The following is a 27,152-nucleotide window of genomic DNA, read 5'->3' as shown; positions in this document are numbered from 1 at the left end:
CGTGTTTATAGAAGTGGAGGCATTGAACAGAATGCAGTGACCTTTTCAGGTCACCAGTGTGCCCCACACACCTGAGGGGCAGATCTGTATCTGAGTTTCTTGGGGACTACACTTGCTCACTCAGCTGTGGTCCTCGATGGCCCTAATAAGCAGGCAAGGATTTTGATATCGTAGTTTCATTTTAGGTGTTCAGAGATGGGGATCCTCCCCCCGCAGTAAAACACCTGATGGAAAAGAAAATTCAGGCTACTTGGTACCAGGGCACGCTGGTACGGGACATACAGAGTGAGTTGTGGTGTGGACTTCGGGTTTTCGAGCGTCTGGAAAGGTGATTCATGTTTTGTCACGATTGTTTCCAATCAGAATTTTTGCTGATGTATTTCTCAGTGCCATGTTTGTATTGGTGATGGTTGCAAACTAAAATAACTCAATTTGGTCATTCCATGGTGTGTGTTTGGGTAGATAATAGGAATTGTTGAAAACCATCTTTGAGGTATCCCCCCACAACCTTAATTACTTGAAAGCAAATTTCTTACTAAATTTTGCACGTAAAACCATACATATAACCTGGTTTATAAGCCTGATGAAGTTCAGGTTTTCCAAGCTAAACGCATTGCCCGAAGTTTTATTTGGGAGACACGGCGACATTCCAGTGACACAATCTTGTTACTCCTACAGTTGATAGGAGGTAACAGGAGGAATTCTTCTGAACTGGTGTCTGTCTAGAGGATGAGTTGGGCTTCCAGGCCTGAGCTCTGTCTCTAAGGACCTCACAGAACTCTCACACTTTCTTGTGTGGTGGTGGCACGTATCTCTAAAGACTGTTAGCTGGTACCTGTATTTAATGTGTACCTTCAGCTTCACCAAAGACAGCCACTTTTTAATACTCACCATACTGATTAATAGTCCATTCTTTCTTTTTTTTTTTTTTTTTTTTTTTTTAAAGATTTTATTTATTTGACAGAGAGACACAGTGAGAGCAGGATCACAAGCAGGGGGAGAGGGAGAGGGAGAAACAGGCTTCCCACGGAGCAGGGAGCCCGATGCGGGGCTCGATCCCAGGACGCTGGGATCATGACCTGAGCCGAAGGCAGACGCTTAACGACTGAGCCACCCAGGCGCCCCAATAGTCCATTCTTTCCACCAATTAAAAACTTACTTCTGGCCTTCAGTGTATGTTTAAAAAATGCTAGCTGCTGGTGTGAGATGTGGGTAGCAGAAGCAAGCCTTTGTGGCAGCTCCTCTGGAGTGTGACTTCCTGAGGAGACAGCTGGTGGCCACTTGCAGTCCTTCCTGATGGGACAGCTGGGCTGTAGTTAAACTCTGCCACACACGGGGAGCATCCTGTGAGTAATGAGGCCTTGTGGCATTGACAGACATTGTAATCACCATCCAGAATAACCTGGAAATGATTCCTTCTTGTTAAAATCTTTTCTAAAATTCACGTGTGAAAGTTACGGGATTTTTTTTAAGCCCTCAAAGAGGTTTAAGATTTATTCTTTAATATTTACTGAGTCTAAGCCGTCCCTTGGGCAGTTTCCTACTTAGAATGGTTGCAAAAATAAAGCATTACACTGGCATTTACATTGCTCATTCATCTAGCTCAGCTGTTTCCAAGCGGTTTTACGTTAGATGCTGGGAACAGGACCTTGGATTAGCTCAGTGTCGTCCCTGCCTACAGAGAGGTTACACTTTAGTCACCGCGTGGTCGCTTGATTGGTGATGGCCATGGTGGAGAAGGGCGCTCACTGGGGGTGTGGCAGGTTTGGGATGTATCAGAACTTGTCCCAGAGGAAGACCTATCTAAAATGGGAACTTAAGAGTTAGTGTAGTAGTTAGTAGACTTCTGGCTACAAGCAACAGAAATCTGACTGTAGTTGGCTTAGAGAATAAGAAAGTATGTTGTCCTGGCACTGGTAGCAAAATGGTTACAGGAGTTTTGAGTGTTTCAGAAGATCACCCAAAGGAAGAAGAGAGGCTGGTTTCTTCTTAGTTGTGTGTGTGTTGTATGCAATGGGAGCTCTCTGGCTGACTGGCTCTTGTCTCCTGTGTCAGAATTGAGTTACTAGCTCATTCCCACCCAGTAACTGGTAAGATGAATGAGGTGGCCGCAGGTGGTTTAGATTAGTTCTTCTGGAATGGAAGAGATTTGGAGCTGTTCGCAGCTAGGGTCAGCGTTGACTGGACAGGTATTCTGGCAGAGACCGGGGGGCGGGGGTAATGACAGAGCTTCAGCATTTCCGAGGGGAACTCTGGGTTGTGGGGCCCAGAAAACGGGACAGCTCCACGATGTGGTGGTGGAGTGAGGTGAGCACACGGGAGGTCAGAAAATGAGGCTGAACAGGGAGTGGAGGGTTACTTGAAGTTCATAAACACTGTTGAAGAGTTTGGATTTGTCTTCACAACCATTGAGGACAGGGGTCACCAGTTAGGTTTCTATTTTATAACCTGCGTATCCTAACTTTGGGTTTATGGATTTCATTTTCCTTCAGCTTACTTGCGTTTTATCTCTGCAACAAAAATTTGTTCATAACAGTGTTATTCTAAAAGTTTGTCTATAGTGAAAAAGATGGGCTGGGAGCTGGGGGCTGAGCATGGCGACCTGCAGGACGGAGTTGCACACACAGCCTTTGCTCGGGGTAGAGGACGAGAGTGTGCCCGAGCACAGGTCCCTGAGGAGGGAAGGGAGGAAAGTGTGATTAGAAGTAAGCTCCCTGTTTCATGGTGAATCCAGTATTTCATGGTGTGTGTTGCTTTAACAGTAAGGATGTTACTGGTGTGAAGAGGGTAGAGGCCGTGTTGCAGTTGTTGGGGGGGGGGGGTCTGTTGGGTGTGGGTGTGCAGACCTCAAGTGTAAATCCCTGCCCAGAGCGGGGGGGTTGGGGTTAGAAGTAAGTGGAAGTTAATGTGGGCTTTGATGGTACCCAATTTTTGAGGACAGGGATTCCAGTCAGCTAATACGAGGTGGATCAAATCTGTCGAGATGAAGGGACCCAGGGAGGCTGCTTCCAACCGAGGAGCAGCATTACCAGCAGGTGAAGTGTGAGGGCCTGTGGCAGCTCTTTTGATGTCCTAACTGATTAATTCACTGCTTAATAGTTCGATCATTTATGTAGTGATAGCAAGAATTAATAATGTACAGACATTCCTGAAAAGCTGTTGTGTTCCTTCCTGTGACGTCCTTAGCGTTCATGTAGTCACTAGAGGGCACTGTACCCTCTTCAGTTTAGGTAATCAATAACCAGCATATTCCAGCTTGCTTGAAGACTGAGCGTTGCCTGAGTATGAATGTAGCCATTTTATTCATCTTTACATGGTATTAAATGTGTATTACTCCTCTGCCCATTAGTCTGTTAAGAACAGATTCTCTAGGCTGTCTTTCTGTGAGAGCTGAAACTGGTGTGCGTACCTGCGTGTTCAGCTCGCCGATTATCAGGTGGTGTCCACAGAAGTAGACTTTTCAGGCAGGAGCGGCAGCACGTTTTTCAAGAAGTTCAGGAGCCTGGATATCACCATGTAATTACAAATTTTATAAATTCGTGTTAGTGAATGGTGAATGTGCACCTTCTTTTATCCCTTAAATTTTTCTTTCATCATCAATGGCTAGTCTGCCCAGGAAGTACGGTTTATTTTATTCCTTACCACTGACAAGGGTGTGGAAAATATGGAGAATGTTAAGATTACATGCGTTTTATTGTTTTGCCTTTTTCCTTGAGTGGATGTAGAACATGTAGAGTCGGTTAACCAAACTCTGGTTAATATTATTTTACAGTAACAAAATCCTTTTACAGTTCTACGCCATATATTCTGTAACGAGAATTTGGAAGGAAGGAACCTTGTACTGCCATTGCTTGGCAAGTGATGCGTTGGCAGCCAGGCCACATCCCTTCCTGTTCAGCGCTTCAGAACATGGGCTCTGGGGCCTCTGCGCAGCTCCCCAACTCTGCTTCCTGTGTTAGCTGTGTGACTTCGACCAGTTACTTAAACTCTGTCTTAGCAGTTCTGTCTTTAGGGTAGAAACCCTGTGCCAGGAAGTGTCTGGGATGTTCAGTGTTCTGTTGCATGTAGCAGCAAAGAAATGGGAAGCAATCAAATATCTTATGAGTGTGATAAATAAATTGTGAAATGCGTCAGATAAAATGAATGGACAAGAAACAGGTATCACCAGGAATATTTTTAAAAGAACAATGTTGAGCAGAGTTTGAGACGGCAGCATACAGTGTATCATTTAGATAAAGTAAATACGGCAGAGTGGTAGGATCTGACAAAATGGAATGATAGAATCTGGTCCTTGTAAGATTTTTGCAGTTTAATACAAAAACAGTAAGTGAGGCTCGTGGAAGACAGTTGCTAGGCTTAGGTTTCTCAGCCTTTTCTAATGTGAAACTTCTGGTTTCACACCTCCTTTTAACATCATGCCGATAATTGTACTATTAGTATTGTGTGTGATGAAGAGAATAGTGGAAGTAGTGGAAGATATTTTTAATTCACAGATGCTTTTTATTTTATTTTTATTATAAACTGTCATTTTACTCATCACAGTAACATCTTTGCATATTTGAAAAATAGTGAATATGTGACATATTAATGTTTAGTTTACAATATTTCATATCATGGGGGTTTTGCACTCATCTTTGCTAATTTGGCTGTTCACTGGAAGCTTGCACCCACAAGTTGGGACCACTGAGCTTGGTTTAAAAAACAGGTAGGATTCCCCAGGTGAAAGAGATGTCAAGGAGTCCACCATAGGAGAAAAACTATACGGAATAAAGTGATTGGTTCAGAGTGGGGAGGGCGCTGTAGACAGAGTGAAAATTGTGTGCTTTAAACCCTTTGAGATAATTCTGTTAATAAAATTTGATATTTTAAAGATTGAAAATAATTTAAGAGATGGAGGCAATTTTTGAGGACAGGGATTCCAGTCAGCTAATACGAGGTGGATCAAATCCGTCGAGATGAAGGGACCCAGGGAGGCTGCTTCCAACCGAGGAGCAGCATTACCAGCAGGTGAAGTGCGAGGGCCTGTGGCAGCTCTTTTGATGTCCTTTTACATAGATTCTTAGCTGTTTTCTGTGTTTCTGGCTTTTTTCCACCACAGCCCATCATCAGAAGTGTTCTACATCCTGACCTGATGTAGACTATGTGCATACATTTTAGTGAGTAGAAACATGCATGCAGATTACATAAGTCAAAGAGACTACCTGTGAGAAGCGCCTTGTTTTCTATTTGATTTTTATTTGTTAAACAAGAAAACTGGTTAGTGAGTCACCCCCAGTTTGAAAAGCGAGTCCGTACAATCAACGGTCCCAGGGCCACTGTGGCATTAACCCGCACAGTTGGGGTAGCCGGGGCAAGAAGGTGCCCGCCAGTGTGGTGTGTCCTTCCCAGCGTCTCCCTCAGGTGTCCAGGTTTTCCTCTTCAGTAAATCATTCTGTAAGTTACGAAATGGAGGCCATATGGCAGGCATAAAACTGGTCATTTTTCTTCCTTTTTACCCCTGGATATCTGTCCCACATTCAGTCTGTTTTTCTTCCAGTGCAAAAGGAAAAGATGTTCTTTCTTCTTCTTGGTGAGGCCCCTCGCTCCCCTTTCTTTCTTTCTGCTTCCAATGGCTCAGTTCTTTTTCTGGTGTCCCTAGTCTTTCTACCAGCACCTTCCCATCTCCTTGTAAACAAATTAGGGTATTTTTTTTTCTTCCTTTTTAAAGCCTTGCATTTGTGCTGTTTCCCCATCTAATTATCCTGTTCTTTAACTGTCAAACTTTTTAAATTGTTCTGCTCATCATGCTTGTCCTTGACCACCCCATTCTCTCTTTCACCCTGTGTGGCCTTCTCCTGTTGCTTTTACCACAATTGTGTTACCACAGTTACCCTGTGTGCTGGGAGCCCATTGGCCTTCCCTAGGTATTCAGAGGTATTTGGTATTAATGATCTGCCTCTCTGTTTTTAAGTCCCCACCCTCCCCCCGCCCAAATCCTTTATGATCAGAAAAAGGCAATAAAAATTAATACTTGCTTGTGGTTAAAAATTCAGTCTATATTGAAATGTACAAAGCAGAAAGGAAAAGATCCCCGTAATCCTGGCTCCACAGTTAACCACTGCTATGTACGGGGGCTGTATTTGCAACAGGTTTTCTGTCTGTATAGAAGCATACCCCCATTTTTCCTTCTTAAGGACAGATGGGCTTATTCTATGGATACTTGTTTTTTTAAAAGTTTAATATTAGATTGCTCATATCATTTCAGTAGCTATTAGTGATGTTTTGCTTGATAGTTTCTTCTGCCACCAAAATGGTAAGTGCTTGTGAAACCAGTGATCTCTAATGTTGTTTTCTGTTTGATTATTTTACGTAAAACAGTGCCTCACACAAGTAGGTAATCAATGTATATTTGTTCAGTGAATGAAAACCATTTAAGGAACTGAGAATTACATTTCTCGCTGGCCTGACACAAACATCAGCACGTGACCCTGCTCTGATGGAGCGTATACTGAACTGTAAAAGAATCAGATGTGCAAATAGATGTTGGAATAAAGAAATGAAAGGTCAGTGTGACAGAGGGACACAGCGGAGAGTTAAGATTGGGGAGTCAAGGGAAGTCTCGAGGTAACGTTGAAGCTAAGTTCTTTTTTTTTTTTTTTTAAGATCTTATTTATTTATACAAGTGAGCGAGTGAGCATGAGCAGGGGAGAGGCAGCGGGAGAGGGAGAAGCAGACTCCCTGCTGAGCAGGGAGCCCGATGCGGGGCTCGATCCCAGGACCCCGAGATCATGACCTGGTCCAAAGGCAGACGCTTCACCGACTGAGCCACCCAGGCGCCCCAAAGCTGAGTTCTAAAAGATGACAAGGGGAGAAGGGTATTTCAAGCACAGGAAATGGCTAGTACTAACGACCTAATGCATGAACTTAGTTATATGCCCCATGAGGCTGACTTGATCTCATTGGTTTTTGTTGTTAACATAGTACACTTCATTGTACTGTTTTGACAGTTCTTCAAGAACAGTTCCTAAGTAAATGGCACTGATCTAAGACTGCACTAATACAGCAGTTACTGGCCATATGTGCTATTAAATTAAATAAACTTAAAAATTCAGGGGCACCTGGGTGGCGCAGTCGGTTGAGTGACTGGCTCTTGGTTTAGGCTCAGGTCATGATCTCAGGGTCATGAGATCGAGACCCACGTCGGGCTCTGTGCTCAGTGGGGAGTCTGCTTGAGAATGTCTCCCTCCCTCTACCCTGCCCCTCCCCTTGCGTGCTTGCTCTCTCAAATAAATAAATAAATCTTTAAAAAAAAAATTAAAAACTCAGTTCCTCAGTTGCACCAGCCGTATTTCAGGGGCCTGGTGGCTACCATCTTGGACAGTCTGCCCGTAGAACATCTCCAGTGTGCAGAAAGCTGTATTGGACGGCACTGCTCTGGAAAGTCACTGGAATGTAAACTCCTGGAGAGACTTTATACCTTGTTCACTGCCAGTGTCTGGCATGTAAAGGCTGAAGAAGTATTTGTTAAATGATGAGATGAATGGACGATTGGAAGGTCAGCACATCTTTCCACACAGGGAGCAAACAAATTATGTGTAAGTTCTGAGTGAGAAAGAGCTTATTGTGCTTGCAGAACAGAAAGAAGATGGGCTGGAGTGGAGGGAAGGGTGATAGTCGGAGAGCCACATGGAGAGCTGACGGGCAGTTAGCCTCTGGACTTAGATTAGTGCCCTGGGAAGGGATACAGGTTGTTAGCACAACAGTCATGTGACCTGATACGGATGCCGGTTTAAGGCCGGCCGTTTCTTTCATTTCCTACTTCTCGGGAGTTCGGTAAGGTTGTAGGTGTTGCCCGTCTATTAAACTGAGTGTAAACGATCTGCTTGAGACCCAGGTTATTAATTCACTTCATTTATAGTGTGAGCGCTAGCACCCTTGCTTTATGTTTGTTTTAATAATTGTCAATATGCAGGAATTTACAGGCAAGAACATGTTTTTGTTTTTCTTCCAGTGAAGGTGGTGTTTTTAAGGCTCATCTCACTTTCCCAAAAGATTATCCCCTCCGGCCTCCTAAAATGAAATTCATTACAGAAATCTGGCACCCAAATGGTAAGTTTATCTAGTTTTACTTTTACATTTGCTAATATGATGCCTGTCACTGAGGTTTTCAGGGTCCATAAGAAAGATGTAGTTCTCAGTGAAGTTACTTTGGGATTTTTGTACTAAGTTCACTGTGTTCATTATGCACTTGGCCTTGTATTAGCTTGTTTAGAACAGCAGGAATAGACATCATATAAAAAATATTTATTTACTTAGATTTCATCTCTTTTTGAGACTCCTGATGTTCCAAACTAGAGGCAAGGCTATTGGGTGATACTTGCCATGAATACAGCTCTTACAGTTGAGATAATTTCCAAGGTATTAGGTGACTCATTGTCTACTACAGAGAGTATAGGAGTAATTAAACCTGGTTTTAAAAATTGGTATTTCTCATCTTCACTCTTAGACCATGGGCAGCTCTTAACTTTTTACCTATATTAGCTGTTAAAAAGGGAGTGTCCTGCCTGCCTCATAAGGTGACTGACAGGGTCACATTAGATGCTGGACTTTGTGTTTGAAGCTTTGGAAAGCATCCAGTCCTGCTGTGCCTGAAATGTGGTGACTCTGAATTTTTTTTACCCAGAGATGTGCTACCATTTAAAATCCACTTTGAGTCAGAGGTTAGGCTAGATAAACTGTGTTTATACACAGTCTCCCTGAACTTTTGGCCTTGTTTTTTGTGATAGAGCTTGCAAGCATTTCTTTCCTAAGTATTTTGACTGTCAGTATTTTGTAATCAGAGTTGTCGTTTTTTGACTCCTGCGCTGTTCTGCATTCTGCTTCTCATAGTCAACTTTGCATTGCCAAGGAGAGAGGCTCCTGTATTAGTCTGAGCAAAAGTCTGTGAGAGAGGAGTGAGTGAGTGAGTGAATGAATGAATGAATGAAGGCTTTATTACAAGGGTGTGGAGAATATATTAGAGCCCAGTGGCTTGAGAAATGGACGGGTCTTGAGAGACTAGAACTGGCCCCGTACTTGTACTTGTGCCCCCTTGTATCAGTGCCGAGGGAGAGAAATATCTCCTAACAGTCTGTCTGTGGTAGAATGCATTAACGATAGTCCTCCATGGAGCGCGGATGCCTGAATCTACCGCATTCGCCTCTTCTTGCTTTGCTCTTTGTTTCCTCTCTTCCTAGGCTTTGGCAGTTTCTCTTACCCGTCACTTGAGTTATTTGAATTGCACCTATTTCAAAAGAAGATGTAACAGAGCTTCTGAGTGTTGGCGTCACCACACGTTAGCTGTGTGATTGTAGGTGGAGCCTCTCTGGGCCTCAGTTTCTCTGTGAGAGCACGTATGTGAGCAACACGTGGGACTTCTCTTCTTTGGGGAGGAAGGAGAAAAGTGGCCTAGGTGGTTTAAGAGGACAGCTGATGAAATGAGGATTTGTTTTAAGGTTGAATCATTTTTCAGGCCATGAGGGAAGAGGCATCAGTGAAATAATGAAGACTTGACTGGAGAGAGGAGGTGCTTTGTGAAGGAAGGGAACCTGAGGAGGTGGTGGGGCGGGGATGGCAGACACACGGAGAGTGGGACTCAGGAGGTGTGTGAAGACATGGGACGAACGGAAAACCCAGCCGGGAGTGTCTGCAAGGCACTGGAGGTGAAGATGATTCGTCAGTCACGGTCCCTTCCTGTGAGGGTGTCCAGGCCTGCGAGGGGGGAGAACGGACACGCAGATGTCACAGTGACGTTGAGAGGACCAGTGTTGCTGCCACATGGTGTTGGGTAGTGGAAGAGAGGGTCAGGGAGTACTTTCTAGAGAATGTGATTCTTACACAGAATTTTGACTGTGTGAACGCCTGGCTTAAACTTTGTTCCTTAGGCTGTGGTTTCTCATTAAATTCTGGCACTTTAAAGCTGTGTGGTAGCTTCACGTTGACTGTGTCTCCTTCTGGAAAGATGACACCCATGGAGGAAAGATTGGAAGGGAAAGCCAGACCAACCGCCAGGAGACATGGAGAGGGTTTTGTCAGTGCTGCGGATAAGAGACCATGGAAGCTTGAACGGAGAGTCGTAGCAGGAAGGGAAATTGAGTTACTCTCATTTGTGGACTAGCAGATGTGGATGGTGGTGATGAGATAAGAATTTAGAATTGACGGAACATCCACAAAACAATTGTAGAATCAAAACCACAGCAAAACACCACTTTACACGGGCCAGGGTGGCTGTCATCAAAAAGGCAGATGATAAGCAAGTGTTGGCGAGGACACACAAATTAGAGCCCTCCTGTACTCCTGGTGAGATTGTAAAGTGGTGCAGCCACTGTGGGGAACGAGTCTAGCAGTTCCGTTCCGAGATAGAAAAGCAAGAACGTTGAAAACACGTCCACAGGACACCTGTCCTTGAATGTTCCTATCAGCAGTGTTCATAATGGCCAAACAGTAGAAGCAGCTCCAGTGTCCATCATTTATGAGGAGAAAACCCGCTCTTAATATATACACATTATGGAGGGCAGCCCCGGCGCGCGTCACCGACAGGATGAGCCTTGGAAACATGACACTTGGGGAGCGAAGCCAGTCACAGAAGCCCACACCGTGTGGGACTCCGTTGAGGTTGGACTGTCAGGATCGGCAGACCTAGAGCTACAAGGTCGGGTTCGTGCTTGCCTCAGGCTCGGGGGAAGGTTGTGGGGAATGGGGAGTGATTGCTAATGCATATGTGGTTTCTTTCTGGGGTGACGCGTGTATTCTGAAATTGATTGTGGCAACAGTTTACAACTCTGTAAACATGCGAGAAGCCGTTAACTGTGCACCTCCGTCTCAGTAAAGCTGTTAGAGATGCTGTTCTGAGGTAAAAATTCGCTTTGTGTGGCTTAGATGCATTCCATTTTGGATTTGCTTTTCTTGAGGTATACTTGCCATTTCCACTTAGATAGTTAGATAAAGGTGAGTGTAGGGCCTTGGTATTGATCCGCGTCAAGGTGAGCGGGAGCGTGTATGAAATCACTGTGTGCTGCACCTCACCTTACACCATGTTCTCTGTCAGTTACAGCTCAGCAAAACTGGGGGGACAGAGGGGACGGGGAACATTGTGATGGGAAGAATGAGTTAATTTCCCCGCAGAAAAGATGGCTAATGCCGGAGAGTGGGGTAACATCATGTAATGTCACAAGTCAGACTAAGGAAGACTGGAAGGTGAGAGATCGGCTCAAGAGCCAGTGAAGAAGTGTGTCACGGAGGCCGAGGGAGCTGTCCTCAACAGTGTCCCTCATTGTGACCCAGAAAGGGGGACTTTAAAAGCACCCAGGAGAAGGTTGTTCAGACCATTTTGTGAGCAGTCGTGGCATCCTGATAGGGAGCAGAAGCCAGTTTCCAGTGAGGAGAGAGAGAGAGAGAACCCACTTTGTGGGCGTGTGGAGAGGGTGGGGGTGGGGGTCAGTTGGGCTTCTGTCACTTGAGACACACAGCTTCCAGGGAGGGGGTAACTGGGAGGGTACATGTGGTTTGGGTAGTCGAGGCCGAGGCTGGTGGCTAGCTGTGTATGGGGGAGTGGATTTAGAAAAGGGGATTAAAACTCCAAATGGAGTGAACAGTTTCAAGTGGCTTTAAAAAAATAGTATTAGTTATTTGCTGGGTGTTGGGGGCAAGAATTTTCTAGTTTCACACATAACCCATCCTGAAAGACTAAACAGAGTGAAGATAAATGGTGCAACTGAATGCAGAATAAGGTTTGTAAATGAACCTCATGTCAGTAAGGGCGGCAGCGAAGATCACTGTTGGGGCGTGAAAGTGAGAGGAAAAATTTACGTGGGGAAAACTAAGGAAGCAATTTGGCAAGAAAAAACTAGACATTTGAGTGTATAAATGAGTAAAGAGTAAGAATGGACATTGCACCAGAGGAAATACGTGTATTTTCTATACCTGGAGAAATTTCACCCCCAAAAGCATTTAGGAAAAACCAGATTATTTTTCACCTTTTTATTTTAAAGATTTATTTATTTATTTTAGTGAGAGAGGGAGAGAATCTCTAGCAGAGTCCCCACTGTGCACGGAGCCCAACACAGGGCTTGATCTCACAACCCTGAGATCATAACCTGAGCTGAAACCAAGAGTCGGATGCTTAACCCACTGAGCCACCCAGGTGTCCCACCTGTATTTCACATTTTAAACTGTAATTTGGTAATAGGTCTGAAGCCTAAAAACCTTTCATTTAAGAAAATTATGTTTAAAATGAAAGGACTCGAGGTTAAAAATTTAAAGATGCTGGATTATAACAGTAATTTCCAAAAAAGGAAAATGGATCTTAAATTGATTCTCTCTGAGAGAGTTTTATAGAAACATTTAATACCATGTTTTCAAAGAAAATGACTTGGAAAAATCCTTTTTATGTAATGTGTGAGGAAATTATCTAAAGAAGATGGTAAAAGCATTTTGTGTTGAACTTTGCAGTGTGCTTACAGTTTGTTGTTACTTTTCCTGCCTCTAGATCTAGTTACTGCACCCAGCAGATTTTACCGGGAGGTGGGGGCCTGGGACATGAGCGCGCTTGTACAGCCACGTGCACAGCATGCATTCGGGAAGGGTTTGCTGGAGAGCAGCAGTATGTGTAGACTCCGGCGCGGCTTCCCCAGAGTTTTTAACAACAGGGGAGGTGCCCAAGTCAGGAGACGAAAGATAACCTTGAGAATTACACCAGTCACAAATCTGGGGGCGCCTGGGTGGCTCAGTCATTTAAGCGTCTGCTTTCAGCTGAGGTCATGATCCCGGGGTCCTGGGATGGAGCTCCACGGGGAGCCTGCTTCTCCCTCTGCTGCTCCCCCTGCTTGTGCTCTCTCACTGTCTCTCTCTCTCAAATAAATAAAAAAAAATCTTTAAAAAAAATCTGTTAGACTTAGGAAGTTAGGAATGAAGTAGACATTGCCATTGATTTTTTTTTTTTTTTTTGATGGGATTTGGACATTTGGTTGAAAGACTTTTTACACCGAAAATTCTTTTTTTTTTTTTTTTTTAAGATTTTTTATTTATTTATTTGACAGAGAGAGACACAGCGAGAGAGGGAACACAAGCAGGGGGAGTGGGAGAGGGAGAAGCAGGCTTCCTGCAGAGCAGGGAGCCCAACGCGGGGCTCGATCCCAGGACCCTGGGATCATGACCTGAGCCGAAGGCAGACGCTTAACAACTGAGCCACCCAGGCGCCCCTACACCGAAAATTCTTATATTTTTTTGTCTTTTCTAACATTTTCCAAATAAGTATATTTTACTATTATTATTTTGTATTTTGCAGTGGAGAAAAAAACTTCACCATAAAAGATTAGTGATGATTTTGATAGTTTCACCAATAAGGAGTATTTGTGTGATATAAATGAGCTGGTGGGTTCGAAGTTCACCTTTGTTTTGATCAACAACTAATTTGTGACTTGGATTTTAAATCCTAGTTTTATAGAAAAGATGCCTCATGACTGTCATTTAACGTTGATGAATTTTCACTGGCAATATGACATGCTCCTTTTGTAAATTTGGGTGCACTCCTTTTCCTGAAAATGTAATTTTGCCTTTATGTGATTTAAAAAGTGCATTAAGAGGTTACTTCTTATTTTTTTCTTAGGAGAGTCTCTGGATGTTTGACTGTCACCAATTTAGATCAGCAAGTTAGTGAGGAATCTAGGAAATCATTACATAGAGACAGTTCTGGTATTTGGATCGTATACTTTATATACAAACAGAGCAGATTCACTGTGTTTACTGCGTGTAAAATGCTAGACCCCATCTATGTGCCAGGTGTCCTGAAGTTCTGCACAAATGGGGGAGAGTCTCTTGGCTCTGACAGATGGGTCCTGTTTGGTAAAATCTGTGGTCTTCCTAAAAAGTGAACAGGTTCCATTTTTGGAAATCATCTTCTGTATATATTCAGTGTTTGATAAAGGACCGTGGGAGCCAGGGCCACATCCATAATAGGCACTTTATGTTTAACCATGTTATTTTAAATACTTTAAACAGGACTCTTACTCTCTAATTTTGCAGTTGATAAAAATGGTGATGTATGCATTTCCATTCTTCATGAGCCTGGGGAAGATAAATATGGTTATGAAAAGCCAGAGGAACGCTGGCTCCCTATTCACACTGTGGAAACCATCATGATTAGTGTCATTTCAATGCTGGCGGACCCTAACGGAGACTCACCTGCTAACGTTGATGCTGCGGTAAGGCCCTCGTGCAAATCTCCCCTCCCCTTCAGTTACACTTGATTAGAACGACAGTGTGTGTGTGTGTGTGTCTACAGATCGATTTGTATACATTTATGTTTCTCCTGAATCTGTACAAAAATGAGTTACAGACATAACTAAGCTTTACTCCTAAATACTTGAACCTGCCTCCTTTAAGAATAAGGACCTCGTCTTTCATAGCTATAAACACGCTTCACCTAGATTCACCAGTTGTGGCGATTTTACATTTCCCCCCTAAACTATTTGAGAAGTCTTTATCGATGCCCTGACTCTCCACGTGTAAACACTTCAGTGGCCTCTCCTGAGAACAAGAGCACCCTTTCTCATACCCACAGCACAAGTCTGTCATTGATTCAGTACTGTTCCATGCATACTCAGCTCATACTCAGATTTCTCCAGTATTGTTCCTCATACCTGCTTTTTTTTTTTTTTTTAAATCCAGAATCTGGGAACCCACATTTTATTCTGTATTTATGTTTTATTAGTCTCCTTTACTCTGGATAGTAGTCTAGTGTTCCTCAGCCTTCTCTTCTCCTTTGAAAAGCCTTTCATTGTAATTCTTATTCTTAGAACTTTTGTTAGTATATATCAAAGCCAGGAGATTAAATTCACTTTTCTATTTAGGTAACTTTTATATAGGTAACTAATACAAAAACTTGGGTGATAGTATATAGTCTTTGTAGAAAAACACTACTTTGATAAACCTTTTTCAAATGTATGCCTTTGCATTTTTATATTTAGTGATCAAATTGAAGTAAAAAATTGACAGAAAACCATCCTAGCTTTTTATTTAGTCGAGTGTCAGTCCGAGAACTCTAAGAGGCGGGAGAGGAGAAGAAATCCTGTGGAATCATTTTGAGGGGGAACTAATTCTTGTTTATTTTGATTCATGCTCAACTATAACTCTCTCTAGTAAGATCAGAACTGACAAATTGTATCTTAATCTTCATAAAGGTTAAAATTAAGGATAAATTAAGAGCAAGTACCTGAAAGTATGAACATGCAGAAGTTATTAACTCTTCAGAGCAGCTGAGTCCTGGCACCACAAGGACTCCTGAGAAAGGGCAGCCCTTGCCCGATGCTGCTTGAAGCTGAACTATGCAGATGGGCCTCAGATCTGCACACCATGGGCCGTGCATCGTCATTCTGATTACCGCTTGAAATCCACTGCTGCTCTTGCTGATTTAACCAGTTGTCTCCTATTTAAGCCACAGGTTGCACATAGTTGCATTTACCTTTCACATCTGCTCTTCCCTCTCGCATTGTACACCTTGCCATGTTTTCATAGGTGTTCTGTTTGTTTGCTTTTCTGACCTCTCAGTCAGTGATAGCTATTCCAGGAGACCCCCATTTTTCTTGGACATCCCTCTCCTGGATCCCTCCATCCTTGGGCTTCGTATTAGGTTGGCTCAGACTGCTGCATGTCTATCTTCCTTGGACTTCCCCTTCCTGCTCTTCTGGATGGGATTATCTGTTTCCTGGATCCTCTTTCTTTTTTCTTGGTTGACTTCTTCCTGTTGTTGTACCTCATCTGAGAGTCATGTTTCAGGAAGGCTATGTAGGAATTAAGACCTGGGTCCTTACCTGTCTCGGAGGGTTTTTATCCTACCCTCATACTTTTTTTTTTTTTGAATTTTTAATAAATTTTTTTATTGTTATGTTAATCCCCATACATGACATCATTAGTTTTAGATATAGTGTTCCATGATTCATTGTTTGTGCATAACACCCAGTGCTCCATGCAGAACGTGCCCTTCTCAATACCCATCACCAGACTAACCCATCCTCCCACCCCCCTCCCCTCTAGAACCCTCAGTTTGTTTTTCAGAGTCTATTGTCTCTCATGGTTCTTCTCCCCCTCCGATTTCCCCCCCTTCATTCTTCCCCTCCTGCTACATTCTTCTTCTTCTTTTTTTCTTTCTTAACATATATTGCATTATTTGTTTCAGAGGTACAGATCTGAGATTCAACAGTCTTGCACAATTCACAGCGCTTACCAGAACACATACCCTCCCCAGTGTCCATCACCCAGTCACCCCATCCCTCCCACCCCACCCCCCACTCCAGCAACCCTCAGTTTGTTTCCTGAGATTAAGAATTCCTCATATCAGTGAGGTCATATGATACATGTCTTTCTCTGTTTGACTTATTTCGCTCAGCATAATACCCTCCAGTTCCATCCACGTCGTTGCAAATGGCAAGATCTTATTCCTTTTGATGGCTGCATAATATTCCATTGTATATATATACCACATCTTCTTTATCCATTCATCTGTTGATGGACATCTTGGCTCTTTCCACAGTTTGGCTATTGTGGACATTGCTGCTATAAACATCGGGGTGCACGTAGCCTTTCGGGTCCCTACTTTTGTATCTTTGGGGTAAATACCCAGTAGTGCAATTGCTGGATCATATGGTAGCTCTATTTTCAACTTTTTGAGGAACCTCCACACTGTTTTCCAGAGTGGCTGCACCAGCTTGCATTCCCACCAACAGTGTAGGAGGGTTCCCCCTACCCTCATACTTAAGTGACAGTTTGTAGAATTCTGGGGGAGGAATGCAGATTTCTACAGAATTTATCTTTTCGCATTTATTGTTGCCGATGAGGAAGTTGATGCATGGCTGACTCTTCTGCGTTTGTGGGTGACCTTTTCTTTCTTCCTCTGTTTTCCCTGTTCCCTTCAGGTTCTTTTCTGATTCTTGGTCTTCGAAATTTCACGTTGTTGTGTAGAGTTTAAGATTTTTCACTTCTGTACAGTACTCCCCCTTCTTCATCAGTGGTGTGTTACCAAGTCCCCCAGCGGATGCCTAAAACCGGGGATCAGTACCAAACCCTATGTGCATCAGGTTTTTTCCTATATATACATACACATGATAAAGTCCAGCTTACGGGCTCAGTGAGAGAATTACAGCGATAACTAATAATAAAATAGAGCAGTTATAACAGTACACTGCAATAAAAGTCGTGTGCTGTGGGGCTCTCAGTACCTCAGTGTCCTGTGCTCACTGTCCTTATGAGGGGATCATGTGCCCTCACGACGAGATGAAGCGGGGTGAGTGACTCTGAGGCTCCTGTTGACCTTCTGGTGTTATGTCAGAAGGGGGACCGTCTGCTCCTGGACAGACCAGGGTCGGCCGTGGGCAACTGAGCCCACAGAGAGCGTAGCCGCGGCTGGGGGTAGTGGGGGGACTCCTGTGGTCGGCGTGTACTTGCAGGACTTCAGCTCTGGGAAGTTTCCCTCATGTATAGTATTCTTTCCTTCTTGTTTTTTATTAATTTTTTATTTGAGTGTATATCCCTTCCTTATTTGGATTTGTAGCTGCTGCCCAGATTGATTCTTGTGCTCTGGTTCATCTAAACTTGTGCTGATTCTGAGTTCCTATTGAATTCTCATTTTGGCGGTGTTACTCTTAATTTTAAGTAGCTTGTTCTTTTCTGCATTAATTTCCTTTTTCATAAAATCTTGTCACTGTTTGATGAAGTTAATAGTTCTTCCATCTTGTGCGAGTTCTAATTAGATTTTTCAAAGTTAAATTCTGGTCATTCTCTGAGGCCAATGTTTTCTTTTGTGTTTCTTTTGTATTTTGAAGTCTGTGCCAGAACCCTGTAGGCTTTCTACACAGCTGTGCATGCATGACTCCAGATGATAGGACATGCAGGTCTAGGAAAGCACGTGCACACACATAGCGTCAGCTCCACTCCAGTGTGCAGGCAGTGAGCCAGACCCTGAGCTCCAGACTGGAGAGGCGGTTCCGTCCTCGGCCCCACGCTAGTGGCCCTACATCGAGAGAGCTCTTCATATAAGTGTCTCTCAGTGTACCGAAACGGTCATCACTCTTTCAGGAAAGTGTTAGACTTTTGGATATAGGTGGGAGGAAAATGCCAAACTGCTGGGCTGTATCTCTGTTTTCGTTCCTGCATCTTAGTGACTCTGTCTAAACTGTGCCTTCTGTTCGGTCGGCCCTGTCCCTCCCTTGCTCTGGTTCCAGGGAGACTTCTCTCCTCTGCTCCATGTTTCATTTCTCTGCCATCTGCTTTTGGTTTTCCAGAAGAAATTTCGCCTTTGTGTCGGCTGTAGTTTCTGGAGCCTCCAGAGGGAGCCGGCAGTCCTTCCCGTGGCCTGAATAGCTTACCTGTAAGGCCTTTTCCAGTAATATGAAACTGTCCTTTTTTTTTTTTTTTTTTTAAGATTTTATTTACTTATTTGACAGAGAGAGACACAGTGAGAGAGGGAACACAAGCAGGGGGAGTGGGAGAGGGAGAAGCAGGCCTCCCGCTGAGCAGGGAGCCCGATGCGGGGCTCGATCCCAGGACCCTGGGACCATGACCTGAGCTGAAGGCAGACGCTTAACGACTGAGCCACCCAGGCGCCCCTATGGACTTTTTTCTTTAAGAGAATTGTGCCTGTACAGGTTAAGGGATTTCTGCTCTTGTGTCCCAGCAGAGTGCCTGGCAAAAGTACTTTTTGACTACTTTTCTGACTTACCAACTTCTCAGCATTTTAAAAGTGTGCATGATGCCAAAGCGTTAACATTCAAAATTAAAACTAGTATTTGAGATTGTAAGAAGAGCTTGGATAAAGTCACTTCATGTTACTTTTGTATCTACAGAAAGAATGGAGGGAAGACAGAAATGGAGAATTCAAAAGGAAAGTTGCCCGCTGTGTAAGAAAAAGCCAAGAGACTGCTTTTGAGTGACATTTGTTCAACAGCTGTAACTTCATTATTTCAGGGTGAGTTCGTTTTAAAATCCTACTCTTTTGCCTTGTGATAAATGGCATATACATTTTTGGAAGTTGTGTGATTTGGATTTTTGAAGTGCCTGATTTTACTAGCTTCATTTCTTTAGTGGGAGTGTCCAGTGGTCTGTTGTTTTCTCAGCAGAAACCATGTGACCCATGTGTGTTCTGCTCCACTAGACTCCGCGTCTTGCACTAGGTATCTGTCTCACTGGCCAGTGTGGGGTCGTGATCTCTGTCTTCTCACTGATGGTACTTGCTTCAGTGTGGCTTATAGTAAAGGGTGACACGAAGTTTCACTTCCTAAGTTGTTTTTTTTTTTTTTCTTTTTCTTTTTTTTTTTTTTAAAGATTTTATTTATTTATTTGACAGAGAGATAGAGAACACAAGTAGGCAGAGGGAGAGGGAGAAGCAGGCTCCCCGCAGAGCAGGGAGCCCGATGCGGGACTCCATCCCAGGACCCTGGGATCATGACCTGAGCCGAAGGCAGCCGCTTAACCGACTGAGCCACCCAGGCGCCCTTCCTAAGTTGTTTTTTTAAAGGAAGATCATATTTTGTAATAAACTGGCAAGACCATTAAACATCTATCTTCCATGTCTTCTTTCTTAATTTCTTTTTTTTTTAAGATTTTATTTACTTGAGAGACAGGCAGAGAGAGAGAGAGAGAGCACAGAGGGAGAGGGAGAAGTGGGTTCCCGGCTGAGCAAGGAAGGAGCCTGTTGTGGGGCTCGATCCCAGGACCCTGAGATCATGACCTGAGCCAAAGGCAGATGCTTCACCGACTGAGCCACCCAGGAACCCCTACCTTCCATGTTTTCATTGGTCTTTATCTCCCTGTTCATAACTAATAGGGCCAATAGGAAAAATTTCCCTTGTATTGTATACCATCTGTCCGAAGGTTTTTATTACGTCCAGGGAGTCAAGGATAGAAGGGGACATGGTGTGGGCCACTGACCAAATGTGTGACATTTTAGTTACTTGGTTTCTTTTCTTTCTTTTTTTCTTCTTAAATGTTGGGGTGATAAAATTATTTAGGACATGGAGCATGTAAAGGATCACAAGTCATGGTGCATCCTGTTCCTGCCACCTGTTTTACCCTGTGTTCCCCTCTTCTGCCCCAGCCTCTTCTCATACGCTCAGTTCTGTGTTCACCACAGTTCTTCCTTCATCATTTCATCAGTTTGTAATATCCTAAATAGCGTGCTGTAGGACGCTGCACTGTGTGTGCGTGGACTACCGTGTATGCGTTCCTTTGTGACTTGGTATTGCTCAGTGTTATATTCTTGAAACTGGTTTGTGTTGTGTCTGGTTGTACCCATCTGTTGTCACTGTCATGTGGGACCTCATTAGATGAGTCACTGTCCTGCTCTTGATTCGACTGCAGTTATCCTCTGATGTGGGGAGAGGTTTCTCATCTGTGTGTTTTGCTTTGTGTTTGCTGACAGAGTGAGTGTGGCTGTCTCATTTCTTGCTGCATGTTCGCAGGGAGAGCCCCTCCGGGTGTGTTCGTGGGGTTGGAATTGTTGAGTGAAGGGTCTGTGCACATCACTTGGACTGGGTAATGCCAAGTTGTCTCCAAAATTCTGCATCTATTTATACTCCTTTTCACAAGGAAACGGATTTCATTTACTCTGGATCCTTCCCTGCATTTGATCCCACCAGACCTCTGTGAAGTTTCCATCTGGAAGGGTGTGGAGTGAGCCCTTGCTCTGACGTGTGTGGCCGGCCCAGCTGACTATCATTTCATGTGTTTGGCCTTTTCCCTGGGAAATTCCTGTTCTTGGGCTGTTCCTCTGTTAGCTTCTGGATTTGTATCCTGGTCAGTTCCCTTTCTTTGTGGAATCTCTGGATGAACAGAGATTCTTTTTTTTTTTTTTTGAGAGAGAGAGAGAGGGCATGTGCACTTGAGCCAGGGGAGGGGCAGAGGCAGAGGGAGAGGGAGGGAGAGTCTCAAGCATGCTCTGTGCTGAGCACGGAGCCCGATACAGGGCTCAGCCTCATGACCCTGAGATCACGACCCGAGCAGACGTCAAGAATCACACGCTCAGTTGACTGCGCCACCCAGACGCCCCGGTGAACAGAGGTTCTTAACTTTACTGCAGTGGGATTAGGCCTCTCCTGTGCGGGGTTGTGTCTTGTGTTCTGGCTTTTCTCTGCCACCAGAAAGCTCCTGTTACATCTTGTCTTGGGAAAGTTGTATGGCTTTGCCTTTGGTATATGTGTTGAAGCCCCTGAAATTGGTTGGTGTGCAGTGAGGCCCTGCCCGCACCCCAGGCCACGACCATTGGCTGCTGCGATTGTCGGCAGGTTCTTTCACCACCGATGCTCAGGGTCGGTTATACTAGGAAGTTACGTTTCCAGGTATGTGTCGATCTGTTTCTGACCTTAATGTGTTTTATTAGTTGGCCTATCTTACCCCTAAACTAGCATCACATTGTTTTCATTTTTATTTATTATTTTTATGATGAACTGTATCAAATGCAAAGGTGCAAATCAGAAGTAAGACTGAGTCTACCCACCACTTGCCCTGTTTCCATGTTTGATGTCCCTGGTTTCTGATCTCCTCATAGTGACCAGAAATGCCGGCTGTCAACCTTACTTCTCTCTGTTACGACCAAGGATAGCAACAACCTGCGGTCTTCAGATTATTTCTGTTTTCCACCAGCCTGTTGTGTCTAAGCTGCTTATGTTTTGTTAATAATCCTGTCCTTATTTCCCTCCCTCACCCTTCCTCCCATCTACTCCATGGTCCTTGCTTCCTACCGTTGTTCATAGACCACGTCTCAGTCTGCTGGGACTGTGTGCTTTCCTGCCTGTACTTCATCCGGATGCTTGTCCTGGATGCCCCCGCTGTGCCCGGTGTCCATTCTGCTCTTCGCATGGGTTCTTGCGTGGATGTGACCATGTCCTAGGGATCTCTTACCCACACGGTTTCAAAGTCAGAGAGTTGGACAACGACAGAGAATTGCAGATACTGAAGCCAAGGGTACACGTGATTTTATCTCATAAGTAGTACTTCATAAATTTAAGAAATAACCAAGAATTTTATTATATTTACCTTGACAGTATATTGCAAATTAGTTAAATAAATAAAATACATACTAATGGGGGGCCACAAACAAATTTTGTAAGGGATTATATATTCTCTCCTTTGCTAGTGGGATTAGAGTTAATTTATATTGGAACATAACACACACGTGTGTTTAAAGTATACTTCCCAAGAGTAAAGTGCACTCATCAAAAAGATAGAGGCAGAAAATAATGTTGATTCAAAATACCTCATTGTATGGAATAGGTTAGTTGAAAATATGATCTGTGAATGATGACACTGAACTGAGAACGTCCAGTTAAAGAGTAAAGCAGCAATAATTGGAAAGTCAGTAACAGAACATCCTCCTCACGTGTTGCTTGTCCGCCAGCTACGTGGTGATGGCTCTCACTGCTGCAGAGCACGCGGCAGCTGGAGTCCTTGATAGAGTGGAATTTTAAATAAAATTAATACACCAATTTTGTGAATGATTCATTGTAGTTACTGTTTAAGCTCAGGCTTTTGTGTAAAAAATGATCGTCCTTGAAGTGTGTGTGTCTTTCGTTGATAAGAACTGAATAAAGTAATTAGTATTTTGTTGTCAGTTGGGAGCTCATCAGGAGGATCCTTTCACTCACCTGTGGGCAGAGATGGACATTCCCTGGGAAACACTGATTGATGCATATTAATGCAGACTTGTTAGACCAGCATGCAAGTACCCAGTCCCACCTGTTGTGTGTTAAAAACTATTAGTCATTTCCCCCTTTGTTCCTGTAGCTCTTCTCTCTCTGGGCTGCATCTCCCCATCACTCGGGAAGTGTTTGAGTGCCGGCCGGGAGGGAGCTAGTTTCCACGCCCGGGCTCTGGAACGCGTCTCCTCCTTGCTCTGCCACGTGCTGGGACAAGGCCCATCTCCTCTCCTGAAGCAGTTGCTCTTCAAACAGATGCTCCACTCACCCGCCCGCCAGCCTGACAGGCTCAGAGCCCTTAACTCGCAGTCACTGATGAGTGTTTTCTTACTCTTCTTGTTGCCTACAGTACGTTGCCATGATAAGCACCCGAGCCCAGTCATCTATCTGGATTAACTAAGAGTGAAATCCTTTGAAAATTGGACTTTAAAAAATTCACATCAAAATCCATGACTTAACTCATGTCCTCTAAAAGCAGGTCTGTGTTGTACTCACCCACCGATGCACGGAGCTTGGTACGCTGCTGTTGGATTGAGGAGCCTGTGTGATCTTCACATGCCCTGTCCTTACATAATTGTCACGCATGAGGCGAGGCCACAGAAACCCGGTTCCTTGCCGCCGGTATAGCCAGGCTGGCCGGTCACTCAGACTCTTCGTAAGGCTGGTTCTCTTGATGGCTCGTCAGCGTGCTGTTTCTGTGTGTCCTCAGCAGCTTTAGTCATGCCATAGGGTGTAGATGTGAAATAAAACTCCTGAGGTTCAACAAAAATAGATTTAAAATTGTTTTAAAAAAATCTACATCCAAATCCATGACTTGTGTTTTCTAAAAATGGAAGTATTACTATTCAGGAACTTGATCCAGACTTTATTTAGTTCACTTTTTAAAAAACTGTGGTAAAAAAACGTGAGGGTTTGCCCTCTTCCCAGTTCTTATGTGCACGTTGCAGTATTGCCTTTATGCACACTGGTGTACAACAGACCCCTCGAACGTCTTCCTCCTGCCTGACGGGAGCACTCTGCCCTCCCCCAGGCCCTGAGTCTAGGAGTTTGTCTCCTTATTTCACTTTTTCTTGGTATTTATACCTCATCCTCCATAAAGACCTTAACAGCCTTATCTGTCTTCTCATTCAGGTGTGGGGTGGGAGGAAGAGAGGACACAGCGGGGAGAAGCGAATCCTTGCATCCCACAGATCAGCAGCAGGACCACATTCTGGGCCCCCAGACGAGAAGACTATCTTATTATTCTGCGTTAAGGCTAGAGGGATTATTTTAGTTCTCTACTTCTGTGTTACAAATTGTCTAAAATCCTGTGGCTTAAAACAACATTTTTTAAAAAAGATTTTATTTATTTATTTGAGAGAAAGCGAAAAGCACAAGTGGGGCGGGGGCTGCATATTCTCTCCACTGCTTAGTCGAGACCATGTGTGGTATAAGTGATGATCCCAAGCAGACTGCATCCTTGGTGGGTTTCATGCTCGGGTCACTGAAGGCTTAGCCCCCGCGTCTCACGCAGGCTTCTGAACATCAAGACTCCTGCCATGTTAAGCCTTTCTGACCTCCTGAAACACTCCACCGTATCTGCTGCAGGGCTGTTGAACCGCAACCCCCTGATACCAGCAACCTGCCCGACCTTGTTAGCTGTCCCCAGTAAGTCCCAGAACAGAAGATTTAGTATGAAAAACACAACTATCTTAGAACAAAATAAAGGAGAATATCAAGGTAGAGAAGGACTTGTTAGGCACAGAAAACACCTGGAGAAGGGAAAAATCAATAAATTGGACTGTGTCAAAACCGAAAACTTAAATATTATGACAAGACAATAAACTTAAAAACAAGCAGCAGACTGGGAAAAGATTGTCTATCTGGTGTTCAGGATTTGTATCTAGAATGTCCACCAGCTTGTGTAAATCGGTGGGAAAACAAGCAGTACAAAGGAAAATGATCTGCGTAGGTAATGTGAAAAATGACTGCGTTTGTAATCAGAAATACGAAGGTACAGGAAGGTAGCATCACATTGACTGGATTGTCAAAAATCAAAATGTTTGAGAAACCCAGATGTTGGTGAGGATTTGGGGAAACGGTGTCCTTGAAGTACGGGACGAGTGGAGGCGCGTCCGCGTTGGAGAGCAGGTTGGTGATTCGGGGTCTGAACCGTGCACCCTCCGCGGGGTCGGGCTGTGGCTGGAGACAGGCTGGCTCGTGTGCGCTTGCAGCACGTGTGTAGTTTCTAAAAGGCCCCGCAGCAGCATTGGTCAGTTACGATTGATACAGTGGAATATTACCCAGCAACTAATGCGTGTGTAGTGTAGACTTAGTTATATGTAACCAGGTGGTTAAATCTCAAACAACAGTCTTGAGTAGGAAAAGCAATTTGCAAAAAAGAAAAAACAGCATCGAGTAGGGTACTGTTCATCTGAGTTAAAAAGTACAACTTACTCGCTGTGTGGTGAAGAGCTTTTTTAAAAGCCGGGACTTGAAGAAATACATAAAATTCATAAAATTTGCAGTGGTCCTTCACTTTGGGAGGAAAAGGGCACTGGGAAACAGAGGGCTTTGCCTTTTCCCCTTAACTGTCTGCTTTGGAGCACATTGGGCTCATCTTCTTTCCTCCCCGCAGGAGGGTAGACTGATCGGGATAGTGGGGACCGCCTGTTGGCCACGTCCACAGCTTAATGGAGTTTTGACTCTTAATCTGTTTGATTTGACACTGTTGGTCATCCTTCTGGAAGCGTCTTCCGGTCTCACCCGTGCGAGCTAGGGCTCTGCCTCTGTCACTGCTCCCTGCCTGCCTCTTCATCGCTGCCCCTCCTCTGTCCTCACTCCTGTCCCCAGCTGCAGGGACAAAGCAGGCATGACGACACTCTGGAAACAGAAGCTTCTCCATGTGAGGAAAAGGTCTGTTCCTGGAGGTGACCACTGACACACGGTAGCTTCATCCTCAGAAATCGGACTCCCCCCAGCGCTCACGTACACACAAGTGATGTCCGTGTGTAGATAGTAACACGGGCAGAGACGTAGGGTACTTTTTAAAATTTTAACGTGGACTTTGCTAGTTCAGTAGGATTTATGTGTATTGATGTGATAGTACAGGTCTGCTTTTTAACAGTCGCAGATCATTAAGGATGAAGGTTTGTATTTTGAAGTGGGAGCTGACACCAAGAACAGGTGACCCTGAGCATTTCAGTTCTTGTTGATGATTCTGGTTCATTTCCTGCCATTTGCACAGGTGGTGGTGTCTCAGGAGAGCATGCTGTATGTGGCACATGGCACACTGCGGATGCGGAATGGCCCTGCCGAGACTGGGGGTCCCCAGAGTAGAGACAGAGGTTCACTTAGAAGGGCCAGGGACAGCCTCTTACGCGGTCGCCACATTTCAGGGCAGAAGGAAGCAGCAGCCCCGTGGGCTGGTGGGTCACAGGAGGGGAGCCAGGCTGTGAGGTGCTTCGGGCCTCAGCAGAGAAGTGGCTGTGGACGGTCATGGGTGCCCCGGCACGGAAGAGGAGTGGGCTGCTGGTGGGGAGCTGCCGCCTCGAGGGGCGCCGGGGGCGTCTGTGTGGAAGGTAGGGGAAGCTCCCCCACATGCAGGGACTGCTCTCGGTGAAGAACGGTTGAGATTACTGGAAGCACTTACTCCTGAGTGAGGAATTACTTTTGTTATTATCCTTAACATCAAAAGTGTTTTTTATTTGGAAGCATGCTTGCCTGATATGTATTTTTTTAGACTTTAAAAAAAATTGAATTGTGTAGCCACATAGGAAATTGATTTGATTCTAGTTTTAGAAATAAATAGACCAAGATACTGATGTCCTTTAGAGGTGAACCATCTCCAGATTTGTAGGTTAAAAATTGGGAATAATATGAAGTTTTGAGGTAAAAAAAACCCAGATACTTAAGGTTATTTCATAAAGACATACAATTGATATAATTTCAATTAATATCAAGTGTATGTGATTTTAATAACAGGCAGATGTAGTTTAAGTTGGAAATGGGACACACAAAACATAAATGACTGTCAGAGGTCAGGACCATCAATGTAAATAAATAGGGTGTGACCAGGAGATTCAGTTGCACATTTATCTTGCTAGAGAAAAGACTTGACAGACTTGCTTTTTCTGTACTGAGGCTTTTTCCCTGTTTAGAATACATTTTGTTCATGGGAGAAAACAGATTTTTCTATTCCTGCTGAAAAAGTTAATGCTATTTAAAGCTGGGTTGCCTGATTTTAGGTGTTTAATGACTGAGCAGTCAGTCCCCTCTGGAGTATTTTTCTTTTTAAAACCTTACACAGACACAGTTTTTAAAATGATTGTTTCATGGCCCTGAAATTTCTTGTTTGTATCCTCGGGGAATGATTATAGAATCTCTGTACCCAGCTCTGTTTCAGCCCTGAGAGATTAAATGGCCAGGGACTAATTTGGGTGTGGTTGGTCTAGTCTTTGGAAGAACATTCAA

General features: G+C 44.1%; 1 protein-coding gene across 1 annotated transcript in view; it reads left to right on the top strand.

Moving 5' to 3' along the window:
- Positions 1-27,152, top strand: part of UBE2G1 (ubiquitin conjugating enzyme E2 G1) — a 99,979-nt gene that overhangs the window by 68,080 nt on the left and 4,747 nt on the right. Inside the window, exons 3-5 of the mRNA XM_036078415.2 lie at positions 7,991-8,088; positions 14,041-14,219; positions 18,855-18,976. Of these exons, the coding sequence (XP_035934308.1) occupies positions 7,991-8,088; positions 14,041-14,219; positions 18,855-18,941 (364 nt within the window). The 3' untranslated portion in view covers positions 18,942-18,976. The remainder of the gene's footprint in view (positions 1-7,990; positions 8,089-14,040; positions 14,220-18,854; positions 18,977-27,152) is intronic.

This window comes from Halichoerus grypus, chromosome 2 (genome assembly GCF_964656455.1).
Source record: "Halichoerus grypus chromosome 2, mHalGry1.hap1.1, whole genome shotgun sequence".
NCBI lineage: Eukaryota > Metazoa > Chordata > Mammalia > Carnivora > Phocidae > Halichoerus > Halichoerus grypus.
The sequence above is the reverse complement of the archived record's forward strand: the minus strand, read 5'-3'. Positions and strand labels throughout refer to the sequence as shown.